General features: G+C 40.0%; 1 protein-coding gene and 1 long non-coding RNA gene across 11 annotated transcripts in view; one reads left to right on the top strand and one right to left on the bottom strand.

The window, feature by feature from the left end:
* Positions 1–27836, bottom strand: part of LOC105726333 (uncharacterized) — a 182025-nt gene that overhangs the window by 26763 nt on the left and 127426 nt on the right. The window contains exon 3 of the long non-coding RNA XR_010341472.1: positions 23553–23755. This is a non-coding gene — a long non-coding RNA (uncharacterized LOC105726333). The remainder of the gene's footprint in view (positions 1–23552; positions 23756–27836) is intronic.
* Positions 1–27836, top strand: part of CALD1 (caldesmon 1) — a 232356-nt gene that overhangs the window by 167700 nt on the left and 36820 nt on the right. For 7 of the 10 annotated variants that reach the window (XM_012465735.2, XM_012465737.2, XM_064373261.1 and 4 more), the window contains 3 exons: positions 20307–20453; positions 24574–25648; positions 26856–26921. In XM_012465735.2, coding sequence (XP_012321158.2) covers positions 20307–20453; positions 24574–25648; positions 26856–26921 — 1288 coding nt within the window. The remainder of the gene's footprint in view (positions 1–20306; positions 20454–24573; positions 25649–26855; positions 26922–27836) is intronic. The other 3 variants (XM_012465738.2, XM_012465739.2, XM_064373280.1) reach the window with 2 other exon arrangements.

The following is a 27836-nucleotide window of genomic DNA, read 5'->3' as shown; positions in this document are numbered from 1 at the left end:
GATCTCATGATCTGCCCACCTTGGCCTCCCAAAGTGCTGGGATTACGGGCATGAGCATCACACCTGGCCCGAATGTTTAATACTTTTTAAACATTTATCTATGCACCAATATTAAGTAGCACTGACTTGCTTGTACATATTTATATTCTCCAATTTAAAAATAATAAAAGAAACGAAAAGAGCCTGGCATTTAGGATCAAAGTGATGAGCTGCTCATCTATTTCCCATCTGATCAGTAAATGCTTGCCTGTGACTCCTCTCTCCACTCTATTTTCTGAATGACTGGACATTGCCCTTTAACTTAACTGCATCTGGTCCGCAGTGTTCCTGAGTCGCACATTATGCATCAGTGTTTCTCACATCAGCTGCAGGCTGGAATCACTTGGGGAGCTTTAAAAAGTTCTAATGCCTGGATCAGACCTCAAGCAGGATTCTGGTTTAATTGGTTTGGGGCATGGCCTGGGCATCAAGAGCCTTCGGCGCTCCCCCAGGTGATTCTAATATGCAGTCAAGGTTGAGGACCTTGAGAAGCAACCGCTGCTCTGCATGCATCCTCCATTGGATCATCTGGCCCCCTAAAGGGCCAGGCAGTTTTTCTTCCTGACATTTTGAAACCTCTCAAGAAAATACAATATATTTATGAAACAAGTTAGACAGGTTTCCTCTCAAGTTGGTAGATTTGGTTCGACTGTTTAACACTCAACAGTAGAGAATTGTGCTTTCAACCAAAATCAACTTCTAGACACATGAGTATTGTTTAAACTTTCTTTTCCATGCCTGTAAGGAGTGAAATACTCTGCTAAGTAGTTGAAAATGGTATCCATTTCAAAGTCATAAGGAATGAGGTGATTTTTTTTTTTTTTGAGACGGAGTCTTGCTCTGTCACCAGGCTGGAGTGCAGTGGCACAATCTCGGCTCGCTGCAACCTCCGCCTCCTGGGTTCAAGCTATTCTTCCGCCTCAGCCGCCCGAGTAGCTGGGACCACAGGCGCATACCACCACGCCCGGCTAATTTTTTTGTATTTTTAGTAGAGACGGGGTTTCACTTTGTTGGCCAGGAGAGTCTTAATCTCTTGACCTCGTGATCCACCCGCCTTGGCCTCCCAAATGAGGTGATATTTTTTATATTCTCTCTGTGTCCCTGCAAGTTATTCATCCCTTGATATTTAATTTAGTTAATAAATGCCTCTTATTTTACTTTTTCTTGTAATATTAAGCCAACTTCACTTTCCAGAATTGTGAAATTGCTGTAGCAAGGACAGGATGATAGGACCAAGAAATTAAATTTCTTTTTTCAGATTATCAATCTTCAAAAGTAAGAGCATATGGAAGTGCAGTATCAGCATGGAGAGAAGTTTTGAATTTTGAAAGAACTGTGGATTAATCAGGTGTCTAAAATTACTCTCAGCTTCCTCACTGGATATTTCATTACCAAGGGAGAAAGGCCATTTGGAAATTCAGGAGTGCAAAGGCTGGGTGTGGTGGCGCACGACTGTAATCCCAGCACTTTGGGAGGCTGAGACAGGTGCATCACCTGAGGTTGGGAGTTTGAGACCAGCCTGGCCAACATGGTGAAACCCCACCTCAACTAAAAATACGAAAATTCACTGGGCATGGTGGCAGGCGCCTGTAATCCCAGCTACTTGGGAGGCTGAGGCAGGAGAATTGCTTGAACCAGGAAGGTGGAGGTTGCAGTAAGCCCAGATCATGCCATTGCACTCCAGCCTGGGCAACAAGAGCAAAGTTCCATCTAAAAAAAAAAAAAAAAAATGAAATTCAGGAGTGCAGACTGAGCTGGGAATATAGAGAATCCTCGCCTTAAAATTGACAACTAAGTTATAAACATAGATGAGATTATCAGGGGAGAGTATGTTGGATAGGAGAAGGAAGGAGTTGAGGAAGAAACCCAGTAAAAGGTACAAAAGAAACTACAAAATAAATAAAAACAGAGAATCTCAAAAAGAAAGATGTGGTCAACAGTGTCAGAGTTCTCTGGGGGATCGAGTAAGATTGAGAGCACAAAGGGACGTTGGACGGTTCGTCTCAAAGGACAGCTGAGAGAGCACAAGCCTGTAAAACAATGTCATTTGGAGTTGTGGCTACTAATACCGGGATCAAAAATATTGAATATAGTCAACATAGTGTTCCAATGTATTTAATAATTAAACTGAACTGTTCTTTTGATTTTTTAATCATCTGGGCAAGTGGTTAAGATGTATGGAACTAAAAATCACTTCACTAGCCCCGTAGAGGTCCATCCCAAGATGATTTTCCATCAACTACCGAGTAGGTTAAACTAACTGATAAACCTAACTCTGGAATTGAATGTAAACTGCCAAGACAGCCCATGATATAGTGGAATTAACTGTTCTGGGCTATCTTAATGACTTCTTCATTGAATTTCAGAACCAGTTTTATTTCCAAAGCACTGGCTAAATCAAACATGCTCAGTTTACCTAGCTGTACTGAGTTCTTTTTGCTTTCTACAGACATTGCAAAAGGCCAAAACTAAAACTAAGCTTGATAGTGAAAAGAGAAAGAATAAAAGAAATTTGCAAGGGAAGATGGTGCAGGAGGAGTTATGGAGGCAAAAAGGCATGTGCTGGAGTTGCAGGAAAATATAGAACTGCTCTATTCATGAGCCAAGCCAAGGCCGATCACATGACAATAAAAAAGGCCGATCCAAATGCACACACGTGTACACACACACACACATACACGCTCTTGAAGCAGGCCACAGTCCACAATCTCAGTTGACTCCGTTTGACTTTAGCGCCTGATTATTGACTAGGTTCAAAAGTCAAATACTTTTCCTGTCCATAATCATTTGGTCTTCTAAACAAGTAAATCATCCGTTTTCCAGCTCTGAACTCAAGGGGGTTTTCTGTATATAGTTGCAACATAATGCCATCTCCAGAGAAAGTAGCATAGGAATGAGAAGCAAAGAAATGCATTAAAACATTTGCATTCTGGACCAGTGAGCAAAATGCACCAAGAACCTGCCTAAGGAAACACTGGCAAGAAAGTCTGTGGCTAGTAATTGCTTCCAACTATTGGCAGGAAGGAATTGAAGGAAGTGCAAAGTGTTGGGGGTTCTATCTCCTGTATTTTTTTTCTAAAAGTTCTCCTGTCTCCAAGCCTGTCTTTTAGGCTGTCACTGTCATTCCTCAATTAGTTTAATATAGTTTTGTCATAATGATTAAATTGAAATCTATGAGGTCACTTTTTTTTTTTTTTTTTTTTGGTGAATGATCAGGCTTCACCTCCTGGAACCATGGTCAGAGGGTGAGCCCTGCAGCCCATAGCAACATACAGCAGGCACAGTCAGGTATTCCTGGTTCATATTCATGAGCCAGTATGAAGTGTCTGCTTTTAAAGCCACTCACAAAACTTCTGATAAAGTGTACGTGTGCTCTGTGCGTGTGCAACACGCTTTGGTTTTGGTAATGACCTTCTTCCGCCTCTGTTACCGAGAAAAGATAAAGCTGTAATAACTTTAAACACCCTTTTTTGCAGTAAATACTCATGAGCCTAGCATAGAATTGTCAGCCTTTCCCTACACATGGATTGGAGTCACATTACATTGATCTGCCTTTTGAGGAAGCACTGTTGTTCCGTATTTGACACTAAAACTTTTAAGTCTTGGAGTATTTGGCCTTTCCATGTTCTGATTTAGATGAATCCATATGAGCTTAGGCAGTTCACTCTTATTCTGTATAGGTTAGCTTTGTATTTTAAAGCCATATGCCTTTCATGACTGCAATCACTAAAAATACTTATTAAATTCCTGCTTTATGCAAGGCACTTTGAGAAGAGTGCTAAAAATGTATAAAACATGACTCTTGCTTTCAAGAAATACATGCCATAATATGGGAGATAATACACAAATAGCAGCAATAGAGCAATATGTGATAAACAACTGGAACAACCACAGAGATTTCAGAGGCATTAAAGGGCTCCTTCTAGTTGACTTCCATGATGGAAGAGTGTAGCATTTGAGCTGGCCTTGAGGGACAGATAAGTGGGTTCTTGGTGAATATGGAGAGGAGGAAAGAGACTCTTAAGGAAAAGCATAATCAAAGAGGGTAAGAAGTATAAAATGAAATAAAAGAAAAAGAAAGAAAGCTTTACCGTTCGTTATGCTTTCTGGCACCAGCACTTTTCCCTCGGTTTCTGACCCCATGTGACTGGTCCTGAGAGCATCACAAAAATATAGTGCCCAGGAAAAATGGAGACTGAGTTCCCTGCACCCTCAGAGGGGAGAACAGTGGGACCTTTGCTTGGCCTTGTCTTTTCAGCATTCTGTGATTGAAGGCAATTTACTTGTAACTGACTAGGTAAATGGATTTACCAGCGGGAAACCTTATCTAGTTTAAACTTCATGAAATAGACCTGTACTGAGAAGGATTTCTGCAGAAGCTGCAGCAGAAGGTAACACTAATAATGCAAACCCAAGGCAACACTGACACTTGCACATAGAACGGACACTAATGCTTGTGAACAGGGACCAGTGCGTCCTCTGCCTCACACTTTACCTGTTCCTTTCAGTGGAGGGGAGTTTCCAGCAGAGAGGGGGAATCTCATTGCTTTTCAGAAGAAACAAATGATCCGAGACATCTTTTGGAAAATGGCACCGTTTTTTGTGATCTTGTCAGTGAAAAAGATGTAAACATGTAACCTACCAGGACTATCTTATCTTCACACTCCACCTTGGAAACATTTTCTAATCTATTTCAAAATCTCCCCAGTGAAGCATTTCAGTAGATTTTGGTGCTATTTATTTAAAATGGAAAACAGAAGCACCTTGGGATTACTTTGAACTAGAACAACTGATTGACATCAGGACAGACGATTTTTGGATGCAATTTTCTAGGCAAAGTGCAGTGCATGGTTAGTGGGGCAGATTTCATGCATTAGTACTGTGCTTCAACCTGCCAAGCCAACGACGTGTTTCTTTGCATATCTTTGGGGATTAAAAAAATTAAGCTCTGACTGTCATTTAAAACTGAATACCAAAATAAACTGAACTTAGAGCCAGACCTTCAAATTATTGATTACAATGTGTTGAGCCAAGATTTTTCAAAAACAATTAAAGTTTTATGAACATTAACAAATTAAATTTAACATTAAATATACCTTTGTTTCCTTGTCATTCTATCTTTTTAAATTTCTGTTCATTGCATTTTGTAATATTTGTAAACATTTAAATGATATATGTATCTAATTTATAATTAAATGAGTACACATATATGTATAAATGTATAGTATACATAGATAGATAGATATATCAGTGTTAGTGGTATATGCTTAATTTTAAAAATTGATTATAGTATACTATGAAAAGACATTTAGAAACCATTGACTTAGATCATGGATCAGCAAACTTTTTTGTAAAGGGTCAGATAGTATATATTTTCAAATTTATGAGCCACGCAGCCTCTGTCATAATAACTCAGCTCTGGCACTGAAGTGCAAACCAGCCATAGACAATAGAGGTGTGGTTGTATTCCCATAAAACTTTATTTGCAAAAACAGAGTGAGCTGGCTTTGGCCTGCAGGTCATAGTTTGCCAATCCCTGGCTCAGATGACTGAAGCTCTTTGTTCATCTCCAGGGCACCCTAAGAAAGCTTTCTATTGTAGAAAGAAAACAGGCATAGGAACTTGAAGACCTGGGTCAATCCTGATTTTGTAATTACTTTTATGAGTCACTTTACCTCTTAGACCCCAGGTTACCAAGTATAAAATGTAAAGCTTGAATTCGAAATAACCTCAAAATTCTAGTTTCATTAATCTCTCATCCTAGACACTCAGTACCTTACCACAAGCAGTGGGTTTTAGCTGGGCTCTGAATAGAAGCAGAATAAGTGAAAATCCAGTTTAACACAGGGTGGGCAAAGTGAGTGCAAGACACTGGAAAAGGTAACAAGAATAAAAAGGGACAGAAATTCCACTCTGAAAAATGGAAAGTCACAGCTTATGGCTCTTGAGGGGTCCTCCATGGTGCTACTGTTCTAAATGATTGTAGGACTTGCTGAACAGACATCTCCTGCAGCTAAGATGGATGGGGTCCTTGATATCGAGTAGCTGGCCCTAATTTCTTTTATTTCTTGGGGAAAGCTGCAGAGTGAGATGAAACACCTGCGATGGGGACTGAAACTAGAAAATCCTCATGTGTGCTGCCCTTCAAGAGCTCCCTTCCACAGGGCACAGCCTTTGGAAGGACCTTATACTTCATTAAATGATTGGTACGCTCTTCTTAGTTATTCAAAGCCATCTTTCTGTCTGTGTCAAGCATGATTGTGCCTCACTAATGCCCTTCATGCCTTCCAAGCCCTAGCCAGATGGAATTGTATGCTTTTCCATAACCATATTTCCTGAATTTGCAACCTTGCTGTTTGAGCTTTCGCTATGTGGAGAGGTCCTCTTTCATTCCCTCGGCTCCCAATCCTACCCATCCTAAAAGAGCCAGCTCAAATACCACTTTCTCCATGAAGCCTTCTCTGATCCCTTAGCTGGAATTGCCTTCTTCCTCCTCTAAACTTTAAATCACTTTATCTGTAAGTCTTCTGTAATATTTAACACATTCTATCTATTATCACATTCTTAACAGGTCTTAACTTCCCTACAGATTATGAACTCCTCTCAGGGGTTTAATTCTTCTTGATTTCTGCCCTCGGTGGCTTGAATGGAATAAATGTTCAATAAATATCTGTTGAATGGATGTGCTAATTCCAGCTACCTGGGTGTCAGTTTCCAGGTTATAGCAGCAAGCATTACCTATCAGCATCCCACTACCGCAAGTTCAGACTCCACCGTGGTATCTGGCAGATGATGGTTCTGAATGATGGTTTGCCACCTCCTCCTGGAACCTAGGCCCCCATGCCTCCTCCCTGGAACCTAGGTATTCATGCATCCCCCTTGCTGCCCAGAGCTCACCACTCTGATGTCTCACGTGAATTGAACTGTCCTTGCCTCCAAGTCTAGGTAGGTTCCACGTGGATCAGTCATGGAGAGGGATGTATACAAGATTAGCAACCCATATTTCTGAATTACAAATAACAAAGTTACAGCACTGGCTAGTAACTGGCTAGTGCCAGTGCTGTAACTTTGTTATTTGTAATTCAGAAATACAGACTTTCTTTTCCAGTTAAGTCAGTGATTTCCACTAGTGAAGCACTTCCTCCTGTATGAGGCAACAAGTTGAAGGAATTAGTGATTACACTGGTGATCTAGTGAGCAGACAGCATAAGCCTGATTGGTTAGTAATCTAATCTAGCCAATAGATTAGGATAGAATTACCTTTTTGGGATAGAAATCTTTTCCAGGACAGACAAGAACACTCAAATCATTTAACTGCCGTCTAAATGTTTCTAATGCTCATGCTCCCTCTCTCGGAGTCCTGGTTCCTTGAGTCTTAAGCTGTTGGTGATTCTAACTGAATTGCACACATAAATGTGGGTGCTTAGTTATTTAACATTATTCTAGCTGTTAAAACATTCACATTTTTATAGAGGTCTTCTATTAACTCAAAAGGAGTCTTTAAGCATAGAAGATGCTACCCTGGTTTGGTTTGGTCAGGCTGGCTTTTTACCAAATCACAACAAACGAGTGTTTGCTTTCTCCCTCCACATTGAGCAGGCTGTGTCTTAAATAAGGTTTCCACTGATTTAGGAAGATGCTCTACCAAGAGCAGAGCAGACTCCTTGACTTCCTTTCTCAACAGTGGTGAGATGGGACCCATGAGCGGTGGTTGGCTGCCAAGTCCCCTGCAAGAATAAATATTCTCTCCAATGAGCCAAACATCCAGGATTTGGCCCTTTGTTTCCCATTTCTGTCTCCACTCAAGGTTTTTTTTCGGCTTTCTGCCACTTGTACACAAAGCTCTCCAATGCTAGCACATGGAGTGGGGGTATGAGCCAACTGGATGTTAGATAGGTATGTACAGGACCTCTGGAGTCAGGCAGGTGGGGTTCACCCCATTCTTATTAGAATGGCAGTGACTTCTTCAGTAGCAGAGCCAGCAACAACACCCCAGTGTCAGATCTATCATATATTATAGTTTTCTGTCTATGAAGAAGAGATGAGGGGTACAAGATGGAGAAACAAGATGGGAGGCAATTCCACTCGAGTGGAAAGGAGCCCTGGGAAGGAGGAAATGAATAGTAAATCTTTTTCCAATTAAGAAAAATGAAAGTGGAAGCAGAAAAGCTCCAGAGGGCACTTTTGGGGGAGGGAAAGATCATAAAAGGCCTGTTATGAAAATCCATTACCCATAAATTTCCCCACATTAAGCAGAGCCTGTCTAGAGAGGATGCTGAGAATTCACTCAGCTGACACAAGATATGTGACTTGATTTAGCAGCATCCACATGCCCTGTACCATTTCCGTCGGCATGGCTGCAATACCACTTTCCCTTGCAGGGATCCCCTTTAATTACACACAGGCTTATCATGTCCACCTAAGGACATCTTGCTTTCATTTTCCAATCGCTTTATGTCTTTTATTAGATGTTTACCATTGTGATAGCGGTATCATAATTGGAAGCTCAACCACGTGAGATTATGGACTACACACGAATATTTCAGATTTGGGGGTGAGGCTTGAACTTCTAGATCACTCTAAATGTAAGACTCATCTAAAAGGAGTTCATATTTTTACATTTGAAGATGGCAATGGAAATTTCTCTTTCTAGGAGATTGTCTTTGGATATGCAAATCATGTGCCTGTTTATATACCTGTGGCCAAATGTCATTGCATCCAACTCAGCCAGTAGAAATGTGGAAATCTCCCTACATCCTGCTCTGGGGCAGGTTGTATATCCAGTTGTATATCCAGACCTAGACCTCTATGCAAGAGAAAGAGCTGGAAAAATATAGTGCTACTAGCCATTAACACCTAGGTCTGAGTTGTTTCCTAATGTTTTATTTTTTTTAAATGACTAAGCCCAAGGTTTATTATCCACATCTACTATGTATTAAAGGAAGACTGTCTTTTTTTTTTTTTTTTTTTTTTTTTTGAGACGGAGTTTCGCTCTTGTTACCCAGGCTGGAGTGCAATGGCGCAATCTCGGCTCACCGCAACCTCCGCCTCCCGGGTTCAGGCAATTCTCCTGCCTCAGCCTCCCGAGTAGCTGGGATTACAGGCACGCGCCACCATGCCCAGCTAATTTTTTGTATTAGTAGAGACGGGGTTTCACCATGTTGACCAGGATGGTCTCGATCTCTTGACCTCGTGATCCACTCGCCTCGGCCTCCCAAAGTGCTGGGATTACAGGCTTGAGCCACCGCGCCCGGCCAAGAAGACTGTCTTTTAATAGTTAATAGCAGCCAAAGAACAGCTCCAACTCAGATTTTACTTTTGACTGACAACATTTTTTAAAAGCCTAAGTTCATTGAGGATCATATTTATTTAAAAAAAAAATTATTTTTAGACAGAGTTTTGTTCTTATTGCCCAGGATGGAGTGCAGTGGCACAGTCTTGGCTCACTACAACCTCCACCTGCGATTCTCCTGCCTCAGCCTCCCAAGTAGCTGGAATTACAGGCGTGCACCAGCACACCCTAGCCAATTTTTTTTGTACTTTTAGTAGAGACGGGGTTTCACCATGTTGACCAGGCTGGTCTCGAACTCCTGACCTCAGATGATCCAACCACCTCGGCCTTCCAAAATGCTGGGATTACAGGCATGAGCCACCGTGCCAGGCCTTCGACATTTTAAAAGAAAATGGCACCAAATGAAAAAGAATTTAAATGTATCCCATACAAATTATAATCTCAAGAAATGTTTAGAAAAGGTGGTGCTTCATTTGTTGTTATAAACTACAGGTATTCATATAAACATAGATGAATCTCAAAATCATAATGTCGAATGAAAGAATCACAGAATGCATACAGTATTGTCATGTATAGTTTTTTTAAAGGCAACACTGAAAAATACATTGTTTAGGGATGCATACCATGCTGGTAAAACTACAAAGAAAAGCAAGAGAATAATTCAGAGATCCTAAAATTCAGGCTAGTGCATATTTGGAGGCAGTTAAAAAGAGATAGGTTCCCAGCACTTTGGGAGGCCAAGGTGGGCAGATCATGAGATCAAGAGCTCAAGACCATCCTGGCCAACATGGTGAAACCCAGTCTCTACTAAAAATTCAAAAATGAGCTGGGTGTGGTGGTGCGCACCTGTGGTCCCAGCTACTCAGGAGGCTGAGGCAGGAGAATCGCTTGAACCAGGGAGGTGGAGGTTGCAGTGAGCCAAGATCTCGCCACTGCACTCCAGCCTGGTGACAGAGTAAGACTCTGTCTCAAAAAACAAACAAAAAGAGAAGATAACGATGGCATTGCAAAGGGGCACATAAGGATCCCTAACAACTGGTGTTGTTTAAATTAGGTAGTAGGCACATGGTTGTGTGTCTGATTATTCTTTACAGTAGTCGTGTACACAGCTGGGCATGGTGGCTCACGCCTGTAACCCAGCACTTTGGGAGGCTGAGGCAGGTAGAGTGCTTGAGCTCAGGACTTCAAGACAAGCCTGGGCAACATGGAGAGACCCTGTCTCTGCAAAAAATGCAAAAATTAGCCAGGTGTGGTGGCACACACCTGTGGTCCCAGCTACTGGGGAGGCTGAGGTGCGTGGATTATTTGAACCCAGGAGGTCGAGGCTGCAGTGAGCCAAGATTGCACCAGTGTACTCCAGCCTGGGTTACAGAGGAGACCTTGTCTCAATAAATAAGTAAATTAATTAAAATAATAATAATAAAATAAAGTAGTCATGTACTATATATTCATTTGTAGGTACAATATAAGTCATGATAAAAGCCGTTTTAGCTTGAAATAATAAACCCAAACAATTAGAGTCCATCATTTAAAAATGTTCTGTTAGTACGTGCATGGATTCAGAAATGAGCCTCTAAGCTTGGGGATCTGTCTGTCCTGGAACAGGACCATTCTAAGAACTGTCCTTTTATAACTCAGAGTCAGAATCAGAACTCTCAGTACATCCTGGGTGTCTTCTAACCATTCAAGACCAATCAGACCTGATCTATTTGTTGGATAGGATGTTCCAGTCATAACGATGCTAAGAACCAGACTGCTATGGTATGTGTAGACACAAGCAGAGGATTTTATGTCATTGTCTACTCTGTTCTGCAGCATATTTCTCCTGTTACAGTCTGTAATTATAGAAACTCGTACAATTAGGGGATGTCACCATTGTATAAAGCAAATGTTGGGCTGGTAGTGACAACATACATAACAACACTAAAGCTTGCAAGGACACAGTGTTTTATTAAGAGTGCAAGTATGGTTGGGATGCAAACTTTGGTGACTCTCAAATATGTCTGTGTATGGGGAGATGGGGTGGGAGAATGGGAATAAATGAAGTGGGAAATGCTTTGTTTCCTGGGTAATTTTCTTTCAAGTAATATATCCCCTTTTGTGCTTTTACCCCAGGAAAAGGCACAACAGTGATCCAGCAATGCACCCCACAATGAAATAATACAGCACATTTCCACTAAAAATTTTTTTCTTCTAAATCAAGGGGACTTTCTTTCACTCTCCTATATTCATTACTAACAGACCAACTGACTACAGACTACTTACTAATTAAGTCTAAATATATTCTGAAGTGAAAAATATTTTTATTTTCTTGATTTTTTTTCTCCATCATAACTTTTAATGCCTGTATTTTAAGGACTCCAAGAAAAAAAATTCAGAGTTGGATTTTATGTGAATTACATGAAACCACAACATTTTGCAGACACCACGTATAAACAAAATCATATTTAAGAGCCTGGAATGTTTCTATAAACTTCTTTTAACTTTCAAACATACAGTAAATCTGCAGGGCAAATATGACTCATTTCGGTAGCTCAGGATTTTTCCCTACTGATCACAGTATCGTCTGAGATTTTGCTAAGAATGTTTGAGCAGTTTATAGAGCTACTTGGATATGTTTGGAGAATCTGCTTACATTTCATATTATAAAATAAAATCCCTGGGGGTTTTGGTACATGAAAAAGAATAATGAAAGTATGTGTGAGTCATTTTGCCTCCAAATAGTTGATAAGCATGTTTCCAACCTACATGAGGTTTTAACTTTTTAAGTTGGATTCCATAATAAGACCCAGGTTTAGCCAATGCCATTGGCAGAGCCAGTAATGATGGGAATCAAATAAAAGTAATTGACTAAGAAGTCATCCTTCTTTGAGGCTGTGAGCCCCAGGCGTTCTTTGGATTGTGGCCTTCATGGGGAGTGTATAACTGCAGAAAGCTGGGGACAGGATAGTGTTCTGGATTGAGTATCTCAGTTACCAGTCTGAAATCTCCATCGACCTTATATAAAAGTGGACAGACAGTGGAATGCAGAAAGATTAGAGCTGATCTTGGGGTCCGGTCAGCTGTCTATTGGCCAGTAAGTTACTATGAATTCACAAATGGTGAACTTCATGTCAGATGGTGAAATTTATTTGATCTGTTGGAATTTTAGGTGCAGAGTCCTTTCTCAAAATACAGGAATGTGGCAGAAACAAGGAAACCAGACTTGGAAACTTTGATCTCAATGAAGTCCTCTTTAAGTCTTTTCTAACTGGGCTTCACTATGGTACCTTGAGCCTTTTGTTTGCTCTGAGGCTTTTTCTCACTTAACCTGTGGGTCTGCATCTGTGTCTGTGTACGTGTGTGCTTATCAAGCACAGGGAATATTGAAGAACACAAAAAAGTCTGAAGGTGACAATTCAAAGTCTATCCACTGAAACTCTTGTCATCTCTTTCAATACAGCAATGGTTCTCTAGTGGTGAAGATTTTGAGAGATCCCCAAATTCATGTCCACACCAAGTATTTACTGTGGTCTGCTAAATAGTTGTCTCATGTATGAAAGACTGTTTTTCAAATAAGCATACATGCAGTGGTTTATAAAATGCAGATTCCTTTTTATGCATTATTGAATTTATAGATATTTTATAAAACCTTTCAACAAATAACAAAAATATAAGCAATTGTCATAAGATCTTATTTTTTCTTAATATTTTAAAAGGATCCTCATTCTTAAAATGTTAGAAACCATTACAATATAAGATGTGGAAGACTACATCTTTAATCTTATCAGTTAGCAGTGGACTGTCTTAGTTTATGTTGATCCAACTTGGGTATTTGAAATGACAAAGCATAGATATGTAAATTTGTTTTAATTAACTGCTGTAGTCAGACACGGTAGCTCATGCCTGTAATTCCAGCACTTTGGGAGACTGAGGCATCACCTGAGGTCAGGATCACCTGAGGCCAGGAATTCGAGACCACCTGGCCAACATGGTGAAACCCCGTCTCTTCTAAAAATACAAACATGAGCTGGGCATGGTGTCAGGAGCCTGTAATTCCAGCTACTCAGGAGGCTGAGACACAAGAATTGTTTGAACCCAGGAGGTGGAGGTTGCAGTGAGCTGAGATTGTGCCACTGCACTCCAGTGAGACTCTGTCTCAAAAACAAAAAAACAAAAAAACACCAACTGCTGTGCAGGGCAGTTTGATCTGATCTTTTAAATTTTAAATTTAAATGAACACATACTACTTCACTTCTCAATATCTACCCTAGAGAAGTACATGCATTGTATGCAATAGGGGAAAAACTGGAACCCAAAATTTCTATCTATAGAATGGTTAAACTATGGTATCCTATTACATAAATTATGAAAATAAAGGTATGCCTAGTGAACTGACTTTCACAAGTCCTCAAACGTATTATTAAAATTTTTACATGGCAAAATAACTATAGTTACCATGTATGTAAAAAATAATTACAAGATGCAAATCCAAACTTGATTAACTATTTGGTTATCTAGGTAATTACTCAGAGCAGTACTGAGATTATCAACATGAAATAAATAAATATTTGTACTCTCTATAGACTTAAACTGTTCTTTTTCATTCTGAGTCTTGAATGCTCTTAAACATGTAATAAAATCAGCCCCCTTCCCATAAAAATGTCTATTATTTTTTTTCTGGTTTGATTTTTAAACATGGCTTCCTGAGGAGAGATTTGTTTTGTTAATCAAATACTATTGCCATGATTTTACTTGAATATTTAAGGATGATGTCCTATAATCTCAAACCAGAAGATACCAAAATGGAGAAAAGACAAAATGAAGGGAATAAAAGCAACATTCTTTAAACTATGGGGAACACGGGATAAAAGGCAAGACGATCTTCACTATAGATGAGAGGATAATAAGAATGTTGCCAGTGTTGCGGAAGTTTTGAGAAATATTTGATAGGGAAGCTGGGGTGGGGGACACTGGAGCAAGAGGACAACTTGTGCCTTGCTCCAGTGTCTTGCTAAGGAAGCGTCTGCAAGTTCCTCTGTCTCTCGTCTGGCATACATTTAGACCCTGGCCCATCCAGATGTAATCACACCTCCATGATCTCCTCATTTGCCATGTCTGTAAGACTTTAATTTATTTGAACTTTCTATCTAAAGGCTGCAGACTATAACATGGTTATCTTGTTACTTAAATACACTGGGGCAGCAGGGCCTGGTGTTAAAGACCTAAAATATCTTTGGTGTAAAAGCCACAGCATTAGAATAGAGCTTTCCCGTTGCATATGTGTTTTTTTCTTATCTTGTAACACCAGGGGCTTTAAGCAATGGTTCCAGGAATAGAAAAAAGCCAATCCTCTCTACTTTTTCATACTACTGACACAATCAAATAACATCATGGGTTTATTATGGACTTTTAAAAGTCTTTGCATTTATTCATTAGTGTGTTCACCCACAACAAACACACACACACACACACACACACAAAGATCGTTTCTCTTTCTCCCAAATACCCAATGAGCCATGTTGCTGTCAACGGACCTTGCTGCAGAAAGGTCGATTGTACCTTTCTCCAAGTGTTTGTGCCAAAAGATGAGCAAAAGCAGTTTCCAAGTAATAAAGTAGAATGCTCCACAATAAACCCTCTTCCAACCAGCATAGGTGGGAAGTTCATGGATTCTGGTCAAACGAACATTTTATTTCACAGAGAATTGCTTTATAGGTCATTTGTGGCTTACCAGTTTTTTTTTTTAAAAAAAAAATAGGTCCCCAATAAAACACATTTGATTTAAACTCTATTAAACATAATTCAGTCATCCTCAGATGATTCAGATAAACTTCAGGATCCCACACTGCTTCTGAATCATCTGGGAACATCAGTGGGCTTTGGCAGACAGGTTAATACTGGCATCTGCTGAATTTTCACAGAAGGAACAAATGGATTATTATGCTTTTATTACAACCCAGTGGTTGGTTAGGTATGATTTTTACTAGTCAGCAGCATTTCAAATACATTTAAATCTGGCGTGTGGAAAATCAGAAATGTCAACATTTTTGTCTTTCACTGAAGCGTGAAGCAGAGCCTGTGCTATCATTTGGATATAATAAGGATCTTGTGTACTTGTCTTTTGGACAAATTCTGCTTTATGGTGAAATCAGCTTTTGTACATTACTGGTGTTAAATTGACAATTTGTCGATGATTATCAAAAGCCTTTAAAATGAGCATACTCTTAAATTCAGAAATTAGACTCAAAATTCTAATTTCTGAAAAGTTTTAAGTAAATAATTGGACAAGTGATTAAAGTGAGTCTATACTAATGTCCTTGGTAGCATTGTTTATAAGAAGATATAAAGTTGAAAGCAATCTTAAATGTGCTTCAGTAGAAAATTAGTTAAATCATAATAGATCCATGTAATTATTATGTGTGTGTATATCTAAGTGGAATACTATGTTGCAATTGAAGTTATATTTTGCTAATGTTAAAAATAATCATAAGCAAGGTAAAGAAATGGTTTATGAAGTGATATGTATGACATCCTATTTTATTAAAAAGGAAAATATCTGTGCATGCACAGGAAAATGGTAGAATACATCACATATTCATCATGTTCAAATCTGGGTGGCATGATCCTAGGGAGTGAGTTTTACTTCCTCTTTTATATATTTTGAATTATCTGGTTTTTAAAAAAATAATATGTGAGAGTTCATTTTAAAATCCAAAAGAATGGACAATTGAGGTGTTTTTTTTCAATTTTGGAAGAAAAAATAATAAACCTGTGGAGTTAGTAGGATGGGAAAGTCACCATGAGGGAGGCCTAAAAGCTAAGAAATGACGCTTTGTTTTGCATGCTGAAGGCTACTATAGGGAGCCTCACAGTTGAACAACTTCCATTCCTATCAAGTCATTTGGCATGGACACAATTTTACCTGTAGAGCCAACTGATATATTCTTGACCCAACAACTGGACATGTTATGATTGAAAATGTCATGAAACCATTTTAGATCTTTTTTGTTCTTAACTTTGTAAACAATTTTAATCTGTTTTTTTTTTAATTATGATCATAAAAAGATCCTTAGAAATTTTGCCCTGTGCTATGGTTAGGCTTCGTGTTCCCACCCAAATCTCACCTTGAATTGTAATCCCCGTAATCTCCGTGTGTCAAGGGAGAGACCAGGTGGAGGTAATTCAATCATGGGTGCAGTTTCCCCCATGCTGTTTCATGATAGCAAGTTCTCACAAGATCTGGCAGTTTTATAAGGGGCTCTTCCTCCCTTTGCTTGGCGCTTCTCCTGCCATCTAGTAGAGAAGATGTCTACTTCCCTTTTGCCTTCTGCCATGACTGTAAGTTTCCTGAGCCCTCCCCAGCCATGCTGAACTATGAGTCAAATCTCTTTCCTTTGTACGTTCCTCAGTCTTGGGCAGTTCTTTATAGCCGTATGAAGAGGGGCTAATAGACTCTAGTAGCTGTGTACACTAGAAAAGGGGCTCCCAATGGAGTGTGGTTACCTATAAACTTTAAGTTGTAACAAGCGAGAAGAGTTAGAAGAGACAGTGAAGATGATCGGTTGTTCAGGTTACTCCTCCGCTGAGAAATCAAACATGAAGAGAGATTAGATGTGATGTGGCGTATGTGGCAAATCAAGTCATGTCAGAGCAAACAGCCAGCAATATCCAGCCATGATGCCCAGTAGGTAGGTGAAAGGAGAAGGATGGTAACTTATCAAAATAGTGGGAACTTAAGGGCTTATGGTTATATTACATTAAGGGCTTAGAGGAGTTTTGCTTTCAGGATAGGTGTCTTAGTTTGTTCTCACAGTGCTATAAAGAACTGCCCAAGACTGGGTAATTTATAAAGAAAAGAGGTTTAATTAACTCACAGTTTTCACATGGCTGGGGAGGCCTCAGGAAACTTAACAATCATGGAGGAAGGGGAAGCAGGCACCTTCTTTACAAGGCAGCAGGAGAGGAGTGAGGGAAGGAGGAACTTGCCAAACACTTATAAAACCATCAGATCTCACGAGAACTCACTATCACGAGCACAGCGTGAGGGAGCCACCCCCATGATCCAATCAGCTCCCACCACATTCCTCCCTCAACACCTGACACCTGGGGATTACAATGCAAGATGGGACTTGGGTTTGGACACAGCCTAACTGTATCAATAGGGATGTCCCATATGGAATTTATGCCCTTGCTTGTCTTGGAAGAAGGCCCCAGGTAACAGGCATGACCTCATGACTGATCCAGAGATGTAGAAAAGCAAATTGAGACTTTCTGTTTGATTAGTTTGGGAAGCAGTTATTAAGGATTGATTCTCCCTGTTGTGGTTAAAGCTGTCTCCCAAGAAAGAATCCAAAGGAATATTAAGCCAAGAATCTGAAGGGTGAAGCCAAACCACTGGGAAGGGCTTTCTACTGAAAACTACAGTGTGATTGAATTAGAAAGGAACATTCAAATCATGTCATGTTGTCACCTCAAATTCACCAAGTCTAAAATTGAACTCATCTTTCCTCACAAAGCAGCTCCTTAACTGAACTTTTCTAATAACAGGAAGATACTGCAGGGTAGAATGCTTTGTCGTGACATACCTATTATTTCATTTGATTGTCACACACAAGAAAATGTAACTCAGGTTAATCAAAGAGCTTTAAATTAATAAGAGACCAGTTCTAAAACCCAAGTTTTCTGAATTGTAATCTAGTCATCCATTATCAACTATATCCCACTGCCCCCGCTCTATATTTGTAGAACAAACTAGCCCATTTTATAGAATTAGTAAGTGATACTTTATTTGTATTGGCTTTTGAGGATTGCACATGAGCAGATTTTTGTAAATATGAAGTCAGATTTTTTTAAGTAGCAAAGAAGAAACCAACCAACCTTTGGAATCGTTAATCCTGTTTTTTGTGAGATACCTCAGTGAAAAAACATTCGTAACATTCTTATTATTGAAGTCAAAAGATGACACAGATAAAATAAAGTACTGAGTCTAAGCCTAATAATGCCTAATTTATAACTCTAACATGAGCAAACCATCCTCAGTTATATTAGGTTCATGTATGGTATAAGTGGTATAGTTCTACTGTTTTAATTTGCAAATTATTTTGGCTTTGCAATGATACAAGAATCATAAACATGTTCTAGGGAAGTGTCATACAACAGTGCGCATATAGTTAACAATACTGCATTGTATACTTTAAAATATGCCACAGGGTGGGTTTCATGTTAAGTGTTCTTACCACAATTTTAAAAAGAATTTTTAGTATGAAATGTTTACATATCTGGATTTCTATTTTGTAGATATGTAAGTAACATTGTAACAAAAACACTGCAACTCTCTAATACAAAAAGCAGCTTGCTACACAATGCAGTCCCATACCCACACCCAACCCATTGACCCTTCAAGCCAGCACCCATGCTTTCTTGGCACTCTGTATCTCGTCAAACATGTGGTGTCAAAATTGCTATTTCCTCTTGAGTGTGAGCTTTTGCAGTTCCCCAGCCCCAATTCTTTATTTGGAAATAAGTCTTAAGAGAAACATATCTAGCATAGTGATATTGATTTGTAATCTCCTCAAATAGGCATTCACTTTAGATGACTACAAAAGCTAAATGGAGTTCAAGAGCTCAAGACTAGCCTAAGCAACATAGTGAAACCCCATATCTTAAAAAGAAAAGTACGAAAGTTAGCTGGGTGTGGTGGTGTGTGCACCTGTAGTCCCAGCTACTCAGGAGGCTGAGGTGGGAGAACTGCTTGAGCCTAGGAGGTCAAGGCAGCGTGAACTGTGATCACACCACTGCACTCTGGCCTGGGTGACAAAGTGAGATTCCGTCTCAAAAAAAGTGCTAAATAATGTATACACATGTGAAGTCCTCTGTGTTTCTTCTGTCCGCCTCAGCCCATAGACATCTATCTAAACAAACAGCTGTGGGCCATTGTGTTGTGCCCAGCATGTGGGTGGTATGATACTAAAGCATGTCTTGGAGCAAAAGAGGGGGGCTTTAACGGGAGCTGCCACCCTTCAAAATGCACTGACTCCGAAGCATCCTACCCATTGTCAGTAACACCTTCTCTCTCCAGTGAAAAGGAACTGGGGAGCAAAACAAAATCCAAGCAAAGAAGATATTCTACTCCCAATTTTAATAATAGTTATTAATATTTAATTTTAATAATTAGTATGATATTTACTGTAATTAAACAAATTTAATAATTTTGGCTTAGTAACACCGAAGTTCTGGTTTGGTAGTGTAACTTGATTCTTTTCTGATCTTCATGACAGTGTCTACACAAGTAACTCATGCAACATGCTAGATCTTTTTAAGTAAGCATTTTGATTATTTTTGGTTCAATACTTTGGGTCTCTTCTTCTAAAGCTTACATACTGATAATCAGCTTTGTAAAGAAATGCTAACCCAAGGCCGGGCGCAGAGGCTTACACCTGTAATCCCAGCATTTTGGGAGGCCGAGGTGGGTGGATCACGAGGTCAGAAGTTCAAGACCAGCCTGGCCAGCATGGTGAAACCACCATCTCTATGAAAAATACAAAAGTTAGCTGGGCATGGTGGTGTGCGCCTGTAATCCCAGCTACTTGGGCTGAGGTAGGAGAATCATTTGACCCTGGGAGGAGTAGGTTGCAGTGAGCCGAGATCACTACCCTCCAACCTGGGTGACAGAGCAAGACTCCATCTCCAAAAAGAAAAGAAATGCTAACCCGTAATTTCCAAAGGCAACTTGCTTTTGTGCAGAATGTTTTAGTTATTTGGTCATTGCAAATTATCTTCTGTAGCTATTGGATTAATGCTTTTCAAATAGTTAAAAGTCTGAAAACTAGTTCACTAGGTCTCTAAACTTAAGGAACAGAACCATCCTTTTAGAATAGTGTGATTCATTAAGCAGTCAAATTCAGAAAAGGGCTCAGGGCTGTTCCTGCCAAGAAGTTGGTGAAGACGTTTGGCAGGTGGCATACTCGAGAGGTTTGTCTTTGTAATGTTGCAGAATCGCCTACCAGAGGAACGACGATGATGAAGAGGAGGCCGCCCGGGAACGGCGCCGCCGAGCCCGACAGGAACGGCTGCGGCAGAAGCAGGAGGAAGAATCCTTGGGACAGGTGACCGACCAGGTGGAGGTGAATGCCCAGAACAGGTACTGTCCTCTTTGCGATAGGGAATTTCTAACTTGTGTCTTAGCCTGTCTGTTGAATGGAATTTGTCAAGCAAAGCATTCCTTTCTCAGCCCAACTCAACCTTTTTCAGTCAATCTAACTTGTTTAATTATTTTGCGGTGTTTTCGGCAGCGAATCTGATTGGATAGGCAATCTGGTTGAGACATTAGGACATACTATTCTGTCTCTCTCCACCCCATTCCCATCTCATAAACATACCCCAGTTGAAGGCTTTCATTTCATTTTACAATCTAGTATTTGTTTAATTTAATAAATATGGTGGGCTATATCTTTACATATATATATGTTTGTTTAACTTTTTGTAATTTCAATAGTTTTGGGGGAACAGGTGGGGTTTTGGTTACATAGATAAGTTCTTTGATAGTGATTTCTGATATTGCAGTGCACTCGTCACCCGAGCAGTGCACACCATCCCCACTGTGGAGTATTTGATCCCTCACGCCCCTCCTGCCTTTCTCCCTGAGTCCCCCGAGTCCTTTTTATTGTCTTTATACCTTTGCATTCCCATAACTTAGCTCCTACTTATAAGTGAGAACACACGATGCTTGGTTTTGGTTTTCCATTCCTGAGTTACTTCACCTAAATAATGATCTCCAACTCCATCCAGATTTCTGTGAATTCCATTATTTTGTTCCTTTTTATGGCTGAATAGTATTCCATGTTGTGTGCATGTGTGTATGTATATATACATTTTACATCATTGTTACATAGTTTGTGTGTGTGTATGTGTACATATAATATATGTATGTATATATACATACACACAACATGGAATATAGATATAGATATATATCACATTTTCTTTACCCACTTGCTGGTTGATGGGCATTTAGGCTGCTTCCATATTTTTGCAATTGCAAATTGTGCTTCTATAAACATGTGTGTGCAAGTATCTTTTTCATATTATGACTTCTTTTACTCTGGGTAGATACCCAGTAGTGGGATTGCTGGATCAAAAGTAAGTTCTACTTTTAGTTCTTTAAGGAATCTACATTGTTTTCTGTGGGTTATATCTTTAAATAAGGAGAAGTATTTACCTTTATTCTATAGGATATTGCTATCTGTTCTGAACTGAAGATGTGTTAGTTTAATAGAGTCCTCCGTGCCCACCATTAACAGATATCACATGAATTTTTTAAGTGGGCATGAATTGCAGATGTCTTCTTTTTTCTAATATGCAGCCCGAATCGATAGTCTCTGATCACCATAATATTCAACAAGATACAAAATTCTGCTTAATTTAATGTGATTATTCAAACACACTTAATGAGTTTGCTATTACTTTTTTACTCACTCAGGCCCTGGCAGAAATCAGGGATGTTGAGAATGACTAATAGGTTCGACTACTTTAGAAAGGGCTTTTGCAGCAGAAATAAGGTCACACAGTTCATTATGCTAATGGTTAGTATATGTCATTTATATGCCCCAAGGTCTAATAAAGATGAGGATATTTGAGGAGGAAAATGGAGAAAATAATTTCAATTTAAAACCATGGACTGATTATAATGGATACACTACATAAGATCTCACATGTGGTTTTGGTTTTAGATTGTTTTATTTTGTTTAATTCAGTCTATTTAGAAAATGCTGAAGGGAATGGGGCCTGGCCTCCTTAACCCAAGTATGAGAGACTGTATTAGAAGGTTTCTGAAAGCAGTCTTGAAAATGCTGGTAGGCAGCACAGAAATTGGTGACCTTTTCCCTTGGTAAGTAGCTCTAACTGGGCAGTAGGCAGAGCAAAGGGGAAATAGGTGTGATCTTAGGGTTCACTAACTGACTTTGACTCCACCTTGACCTTTCACTAACTAATATCTTCACTTAAATGGAAATAAAAATTATACCATTCTCCTAAAAATTCTGCTAAACTTAAACTATGTAACAATGCATGTAAAATGCAGAGTGTCTTACACATAGTAAGCACTCAATAAATTTTCCCTGTTACCAGATGCTTAACACTGGGGGGCAACATAGTCATTCCCTGCCTTTTCTATTTTCAAGCTGAGAGAGAAAGAATATAAAGAGTTTTAAAAATGGCATTTTGATGCCTTTCCTGAATCTTGTTATTTATGAGTGGTCAACAGGGTCTTAGAAAGCTACTGGTGGTCTGGAGTTTTCTTGCTTCTCCTTGTCCTTCTCTTCTCATTTTTGGCCATTATTCATTATTTCATGGTATTGATTGAATTCAAATTCTTTTTTTTTTTTTTTTAGAAAAGCATATTGAGGTCTGAGAATATGTGATTTATCTTTGACATATTAGCCACAAGAAGAATAATTAGTCTTGGGGCCAAATAACTCTAACCGGCACTTGATATTTACTGATGATTATTGTCATGATTTATAAATAGGCAAAGAAATGTTCAATACAGTTTGTTGGGTTTTTTTTTAGCATAAGAAGACTTTAATCTGGCTAGCACTTTGGAATTTTGGTGCTTTTAAAAATTATTAGAATTCAGTTGATCCAAATGCCCTCTCTATAGACTTCCCCTTAAATTATAAATTTTTTGCATTTGTAGGGACATTTAATCCTTACATGTCTAATTCGTGGAGGCAGTATCCTGTAGCAAAAGTAAAAGCCAAGGAAGTTTTAAAGCTAGTTTTTACTCTGCCATGTTTTGTTGTTAAATATGAAATGTGTTTTTCCAAAATTAAGTGAACTTGAACTTCAAAAGGGCCAAGTTTGGTCTGAACTATGAAATTTGATGGAGTTTCTAAACACTGCAAGACAAATTCTTCCAACTCTGGTCACAGTTCTGGTATCACATGACTGGGTGTTTCCTACAAGTAGGAACCAACACCCCCGACTTGGACAGTGTCCTAGCATCCTGCAACAGCGAGGGAGGTGATGGACAACAGTTTAATTTTTAGAGATTTTCTTTTCTTTTTAAAATAAATGTCAAATGTAACTGCCCTTTGTCCACTGTAGAAAAGGTGGACAAGAAACCCTTTATTCATGGAAATCTTGACAAAGAAGGTAGATTGTGTAAACATTCGTTGAGGTAATGCTGGCTGCTATAAAGATTAGTGCCCCCAAATTTTAAGTTCAGTGCAGTAACACTTACCATTATGCATATTTCTGTCTAGTAGGTGGAACCAGCCGCCTGTCTTCTTTTTCTTGTGACTCTCAAAACCTAGGGCTTGGCTGTCACTGATCTACCAGCAGACAGAGAGAGAGAAGCCAGAGAATGCACCTCTGTTTGTTCATTGCCTTGGCTGGACATTTCTGTTTACATTTCACTGGAAGTTGTTGGTCGCATGGCCCCACCTAGGTACAAAGAAAGGAGAAGGTGGAAATTTAATCCTTGAGTGGTAATCACTACCGCCCTGACTATGGGAGGAGGAGCAGGAACTGTAAGGGACACTTAGATGTCTCTTCCCTTGGGGTCATTGGCATGAGTGTGGAATCTCAACACTGTAATGTACATTTTCTTCCTCTCAAAGTGCCTTGGGACCCTCCAATCCAGATCAGGAATTCTAGATGACTGGGTGACGTGTGAGAATACTATCTGACACCAAGCGAATTCACTTATTATTTCAGTTTGGTCCTTAAGTTTGAATTCCCCAAGAAGCAGTCCAGAAACAAAGATCTGACTGCCAGTAGTTTATTTGTAAGGTGATCCCAGGAAACACTGGCGGGGTGTGGGAAGGTGAGACAGAAAAGGGAAGTCCACCAAATAAAGTTTGCATTACCAAGCACGCCACCACTGTGGGTGTCTGCAGCTTCACTCCACTGGGAAACTGAGATCCGGTGTGAAACACACACCTCGGAATTATCCAACTCAAAAAGTGAGGGGTGCTGAGGTATCTAAACACTAGGGCTTGTCCATTTTTGTTTGAAAGCTGCTTCCAGGGGACATTTCATACCCAAAGCACTTCTGGCATGTTGAGTAGACTCCAGTGCCCAGAGAAAGGCTAGCACATAATGTCAGCTGAAAGCCAGGCAGGCATGTACTAAAATGGTAATGGGCTGGGGATATGGACGAGCTTGGCACCTGCTGTAGTCCTGGGCGGCACAGGCTGTATGAATGCTGCTGACTGATGAATGAGCAAGCTGTCTTTGGTGTTGTTCTTTCTGTCGTACAGTGTGCCCAACGAGGAGGCCAAGACAACCACCGCAAACACTCAAGTGGAAGGGGATGATGAGGCCGCGTTCCTGGAGCGCCTGGCTCGGCGAGAGGAAAGACGCCAAAAACGCCTTCAGGAGGCTCTGGAGCGGCAGAAGGAGTTCGACCCGACAATAACAGATGCAAGTCTGTCCCTCCCAAGCAGAAGAATGCAAAATGACACAGCAGAAAATGAAACTGCAGAGAAGGAAGAAAAAAGTGAAAGTCGCCAAGAAAGATACGAGATAGAGGAAACGGAAACAATCACCAAGTCCTACCAGAAGAATGATTGGAGGGATGCTGATGAAAACAAGAAAGACGACAAGGAAAAGGAGGAGGAGGAGGAGGAAGAGAAATCAAAGCGAGGGAGCATTGGAGAAAATCAGGTAGAGGTGATGGTAGAAGAGAAAACAACTGAAAGCCAGGAGGAAACGGTGGTAATGTCATTAAAAAATGGGCAGATCAGTTCAGAAGAGCCTCAGCCAGAGGAGGAGAGGGAACGAGGTTCAGATGAGATTCCCCATCATGAAAAGATGGAAGAGGAAGACAGGGAAAGAGCTGAGGCAGAGAGGGTAAGGTTGGAAGCAGAAGAAAGAGAAAGAATTAAAGCTGAGCAAGACAGAAAGATAGCAGATGAACGAGCAAGAATTGAAGCAGAAGAAAAAGCAGCTGCCCAAGAAAGAGAAAGGAGAGAAGAGGAGAGGGAAAGGATGAGGGAGGAAGAGGAGAGGCAGAGGATAAAGGAGGAAGAGAAAAGGGCAGCGGAGGAGAGGCAGAGGGTAAAGGAGGAAGAGAAAAGGGCAGCGGAGGAGAGGCAGAGGGTAAAGGAGGAAGAGAAAAGGGCAGCGGAGGAGAGGCAGAGGGCCAGGGCAGAGGAGGAAGAGAAAGCTAAGATAGAAGAGCAGAAACGTAACAAGCAGCTAGAAGAGAAAAAAAATGCCACACAAGAGACAAAGATAACAGGGGAAAAGGTAAAACTGAAAATAGAAGGGAAATGGGTAAATGAAAAGAAAGTGCAAGAAGATAAACTTCAGACAGCTGTCCCAAAGAAACAGGTACAGTAAACATTTTGCCCCATATGTGTGATGCCTGTGACTTGTGAGAAACGTAATGCACATCCAATTTGGGACTGAGGCCACATGCATATAGCTCACGTGCTTGATCATTTGGCAAGCTGTTCATTGTTTCAGGCCATAGCAATACGCAAGCATGCAGCAGTTGTTGATTGATGGCTGGATATTCAATCAACCAAATTTACTGGACAGCCAGTATCTAAGGACGATAAATGTGGTGGTGCTGTGTTGGTTTCTGATTCTGCGCCTGCATCTAAACTCATTCTTTTAAATATCTTTCCTCTATCCGTAGGTCTGCATGAGGCAAGAGGCCCGTAACTCCTTACCTCACTCATGGGTTTGACATTGAATAAAAAAATGATAAAAGCTGGGGTGGGAAATAGACATGAAGGATAATGATCAGACATTTCATCTTAAGAAGGCAAAGCAAACCCCTGGAAATTAACTGGTAATAAACAAGGGAAAGGAACTGGTTGGAACCTTTCCTTAGAAAAAAAGTCAAAACCCTGATTTGCCAACATGTAGACCTCAGCTTAATGTAGACTTGCAGAAAGCCATTAATTTAGGGTAGTATCAACTTATAACTGACTGGTAATTAAGAGCATACATATTGTTCTTTATTACCTGGGTGACATAAATTCACGTGGCTTGAGGAAGGGTGGAAATAGTAGGGGGGAAATGTTTGTAAGCTTTGAGAAAGATGTTTTTTTCTGTCTGCAAGGCTGCATTAGAAGCACTGTACCTAATAAACACCACACCACCACCATCCCTAAAAAAAAGAAAAAAGATGCTTGCACATTCACCTCTCCAGAGCAAATTCTCTGTCACTAAGTCTGCAATGCACTGAAGTTGTCTTTAACTCCTGCTTCTATACAAGAGGCTCGTGAACACAGCTATAGTTGAGATCATGAGCAGCGTGCACCAAACCACACATGAGGTTTGTAAACACACACAAGGAGTGCCACACCATGCTAGATTTCAGTGAGCGCAATGGCAGGCGCACAAGATGTTGGGGTGGGAAGAAAATATCCCACCTTGCTGTTTAGAACCACTGTGCTGTGAGTACTGAGACAGCAGAAGAGAAGCCATCCCGCGGCACTTGCAAGGCGATCCGAGCACCCTCTCACTCTTGTCAATTAGAAAGGTTTTCTTTTACTTGTATGACCTTACCATTCTTGAAAATAAAAAGGGAGAAGAAAAGGGAGCTAAAAGAGAAAAGTTTCAAGAAGACAAGCCTACCTTCAAAAAAGAAGAGGTAAATATGATCGAGAAGTAATTATCCTAAAGCAACTGAAAAAGCAGTCAGTGTTCCATGACATCTCAGGTCTGACAGTCTCAAAATTGTAACCTCTTATCCAGTGTATTTCAAGCCATGACTCACAATCCATTGAATAGTGAGATCTAGTTAGAATGTCTCAAAATTAAGTAAATGTATCAGTCAGCATTTTTAAAAACATGAAATGGATAGAAGGCATCAGAGGGCACTGTAGGTAGTATTGCATTATCATGTAAATTGTCTGTTTTTCTGTGGGACGCCATCAGAAAGGCTTGAAAAACACTGCTGCAATCAATTTATCCTGCTCTCTGTTCTTCTGAATGCTAATTTTTTTTTCCTTGAGCCCTTCTACTTTCATTTCAATCATGAAATATTTCCAACTAGCCTTGATTAATTCTTTAACTTTTCAAAGGAAAAACACCCACACATATCTCAGTAGAAAAATTGGTGAACTGAAGGTGATATTTGGTTTTCAAAAGGGAAGTTTGGCCAAATGTTCTGCATTGCATTTCTGAGGCGCACACGGGAGCGGGTGCCAGGGTGTTTGACTGTAGGTGAGTGAACAAGGAGCTATACAGATAGAATGGCACGGGGTTTGACAGTAATCAGAATGCCACATCAGAACACCTGATTGCATGTCGACTCTCATGCTGTGTTTGCCCCAAATAATCTTAAAAATTTTGACTATACTGAATAAATTCACAATACTTATTAGAACGTGGTGAAACTGAATTACCAGAAGTAGGAAGACCCGAAGTTCTTCGCCTCTGAGACTGGTGAAGTGATGATTTGTAGCCAGAAAGCTCCAACCCCACATAGGCTGTTGCTACATTTCTCTGCCTATCATGGCATCTATTAAGAAAACTCAAAATCTTCTTTTTTTTTTTTGAGACA

This window comes from Aotus nancymaae, unplaced genomic scaffold, assembly GCF_030222135.1.
Source record: "Aotus nancymaae isolate 86718 unplaced genomic scaffold, 86718_ANA_hifiasm-v0.15.2.pri h1tg000002l, whole genome shotgun sequence".
NCBI classification, from domain to species: Eukaryota; Metazoa; Chordata; class Mammalia; order Primates; family Aotidae; genus Aotus; species Aotus nancymaae.
This window is presented reverse-complemented; position numbering and strand designations above follow the sequence as displayed.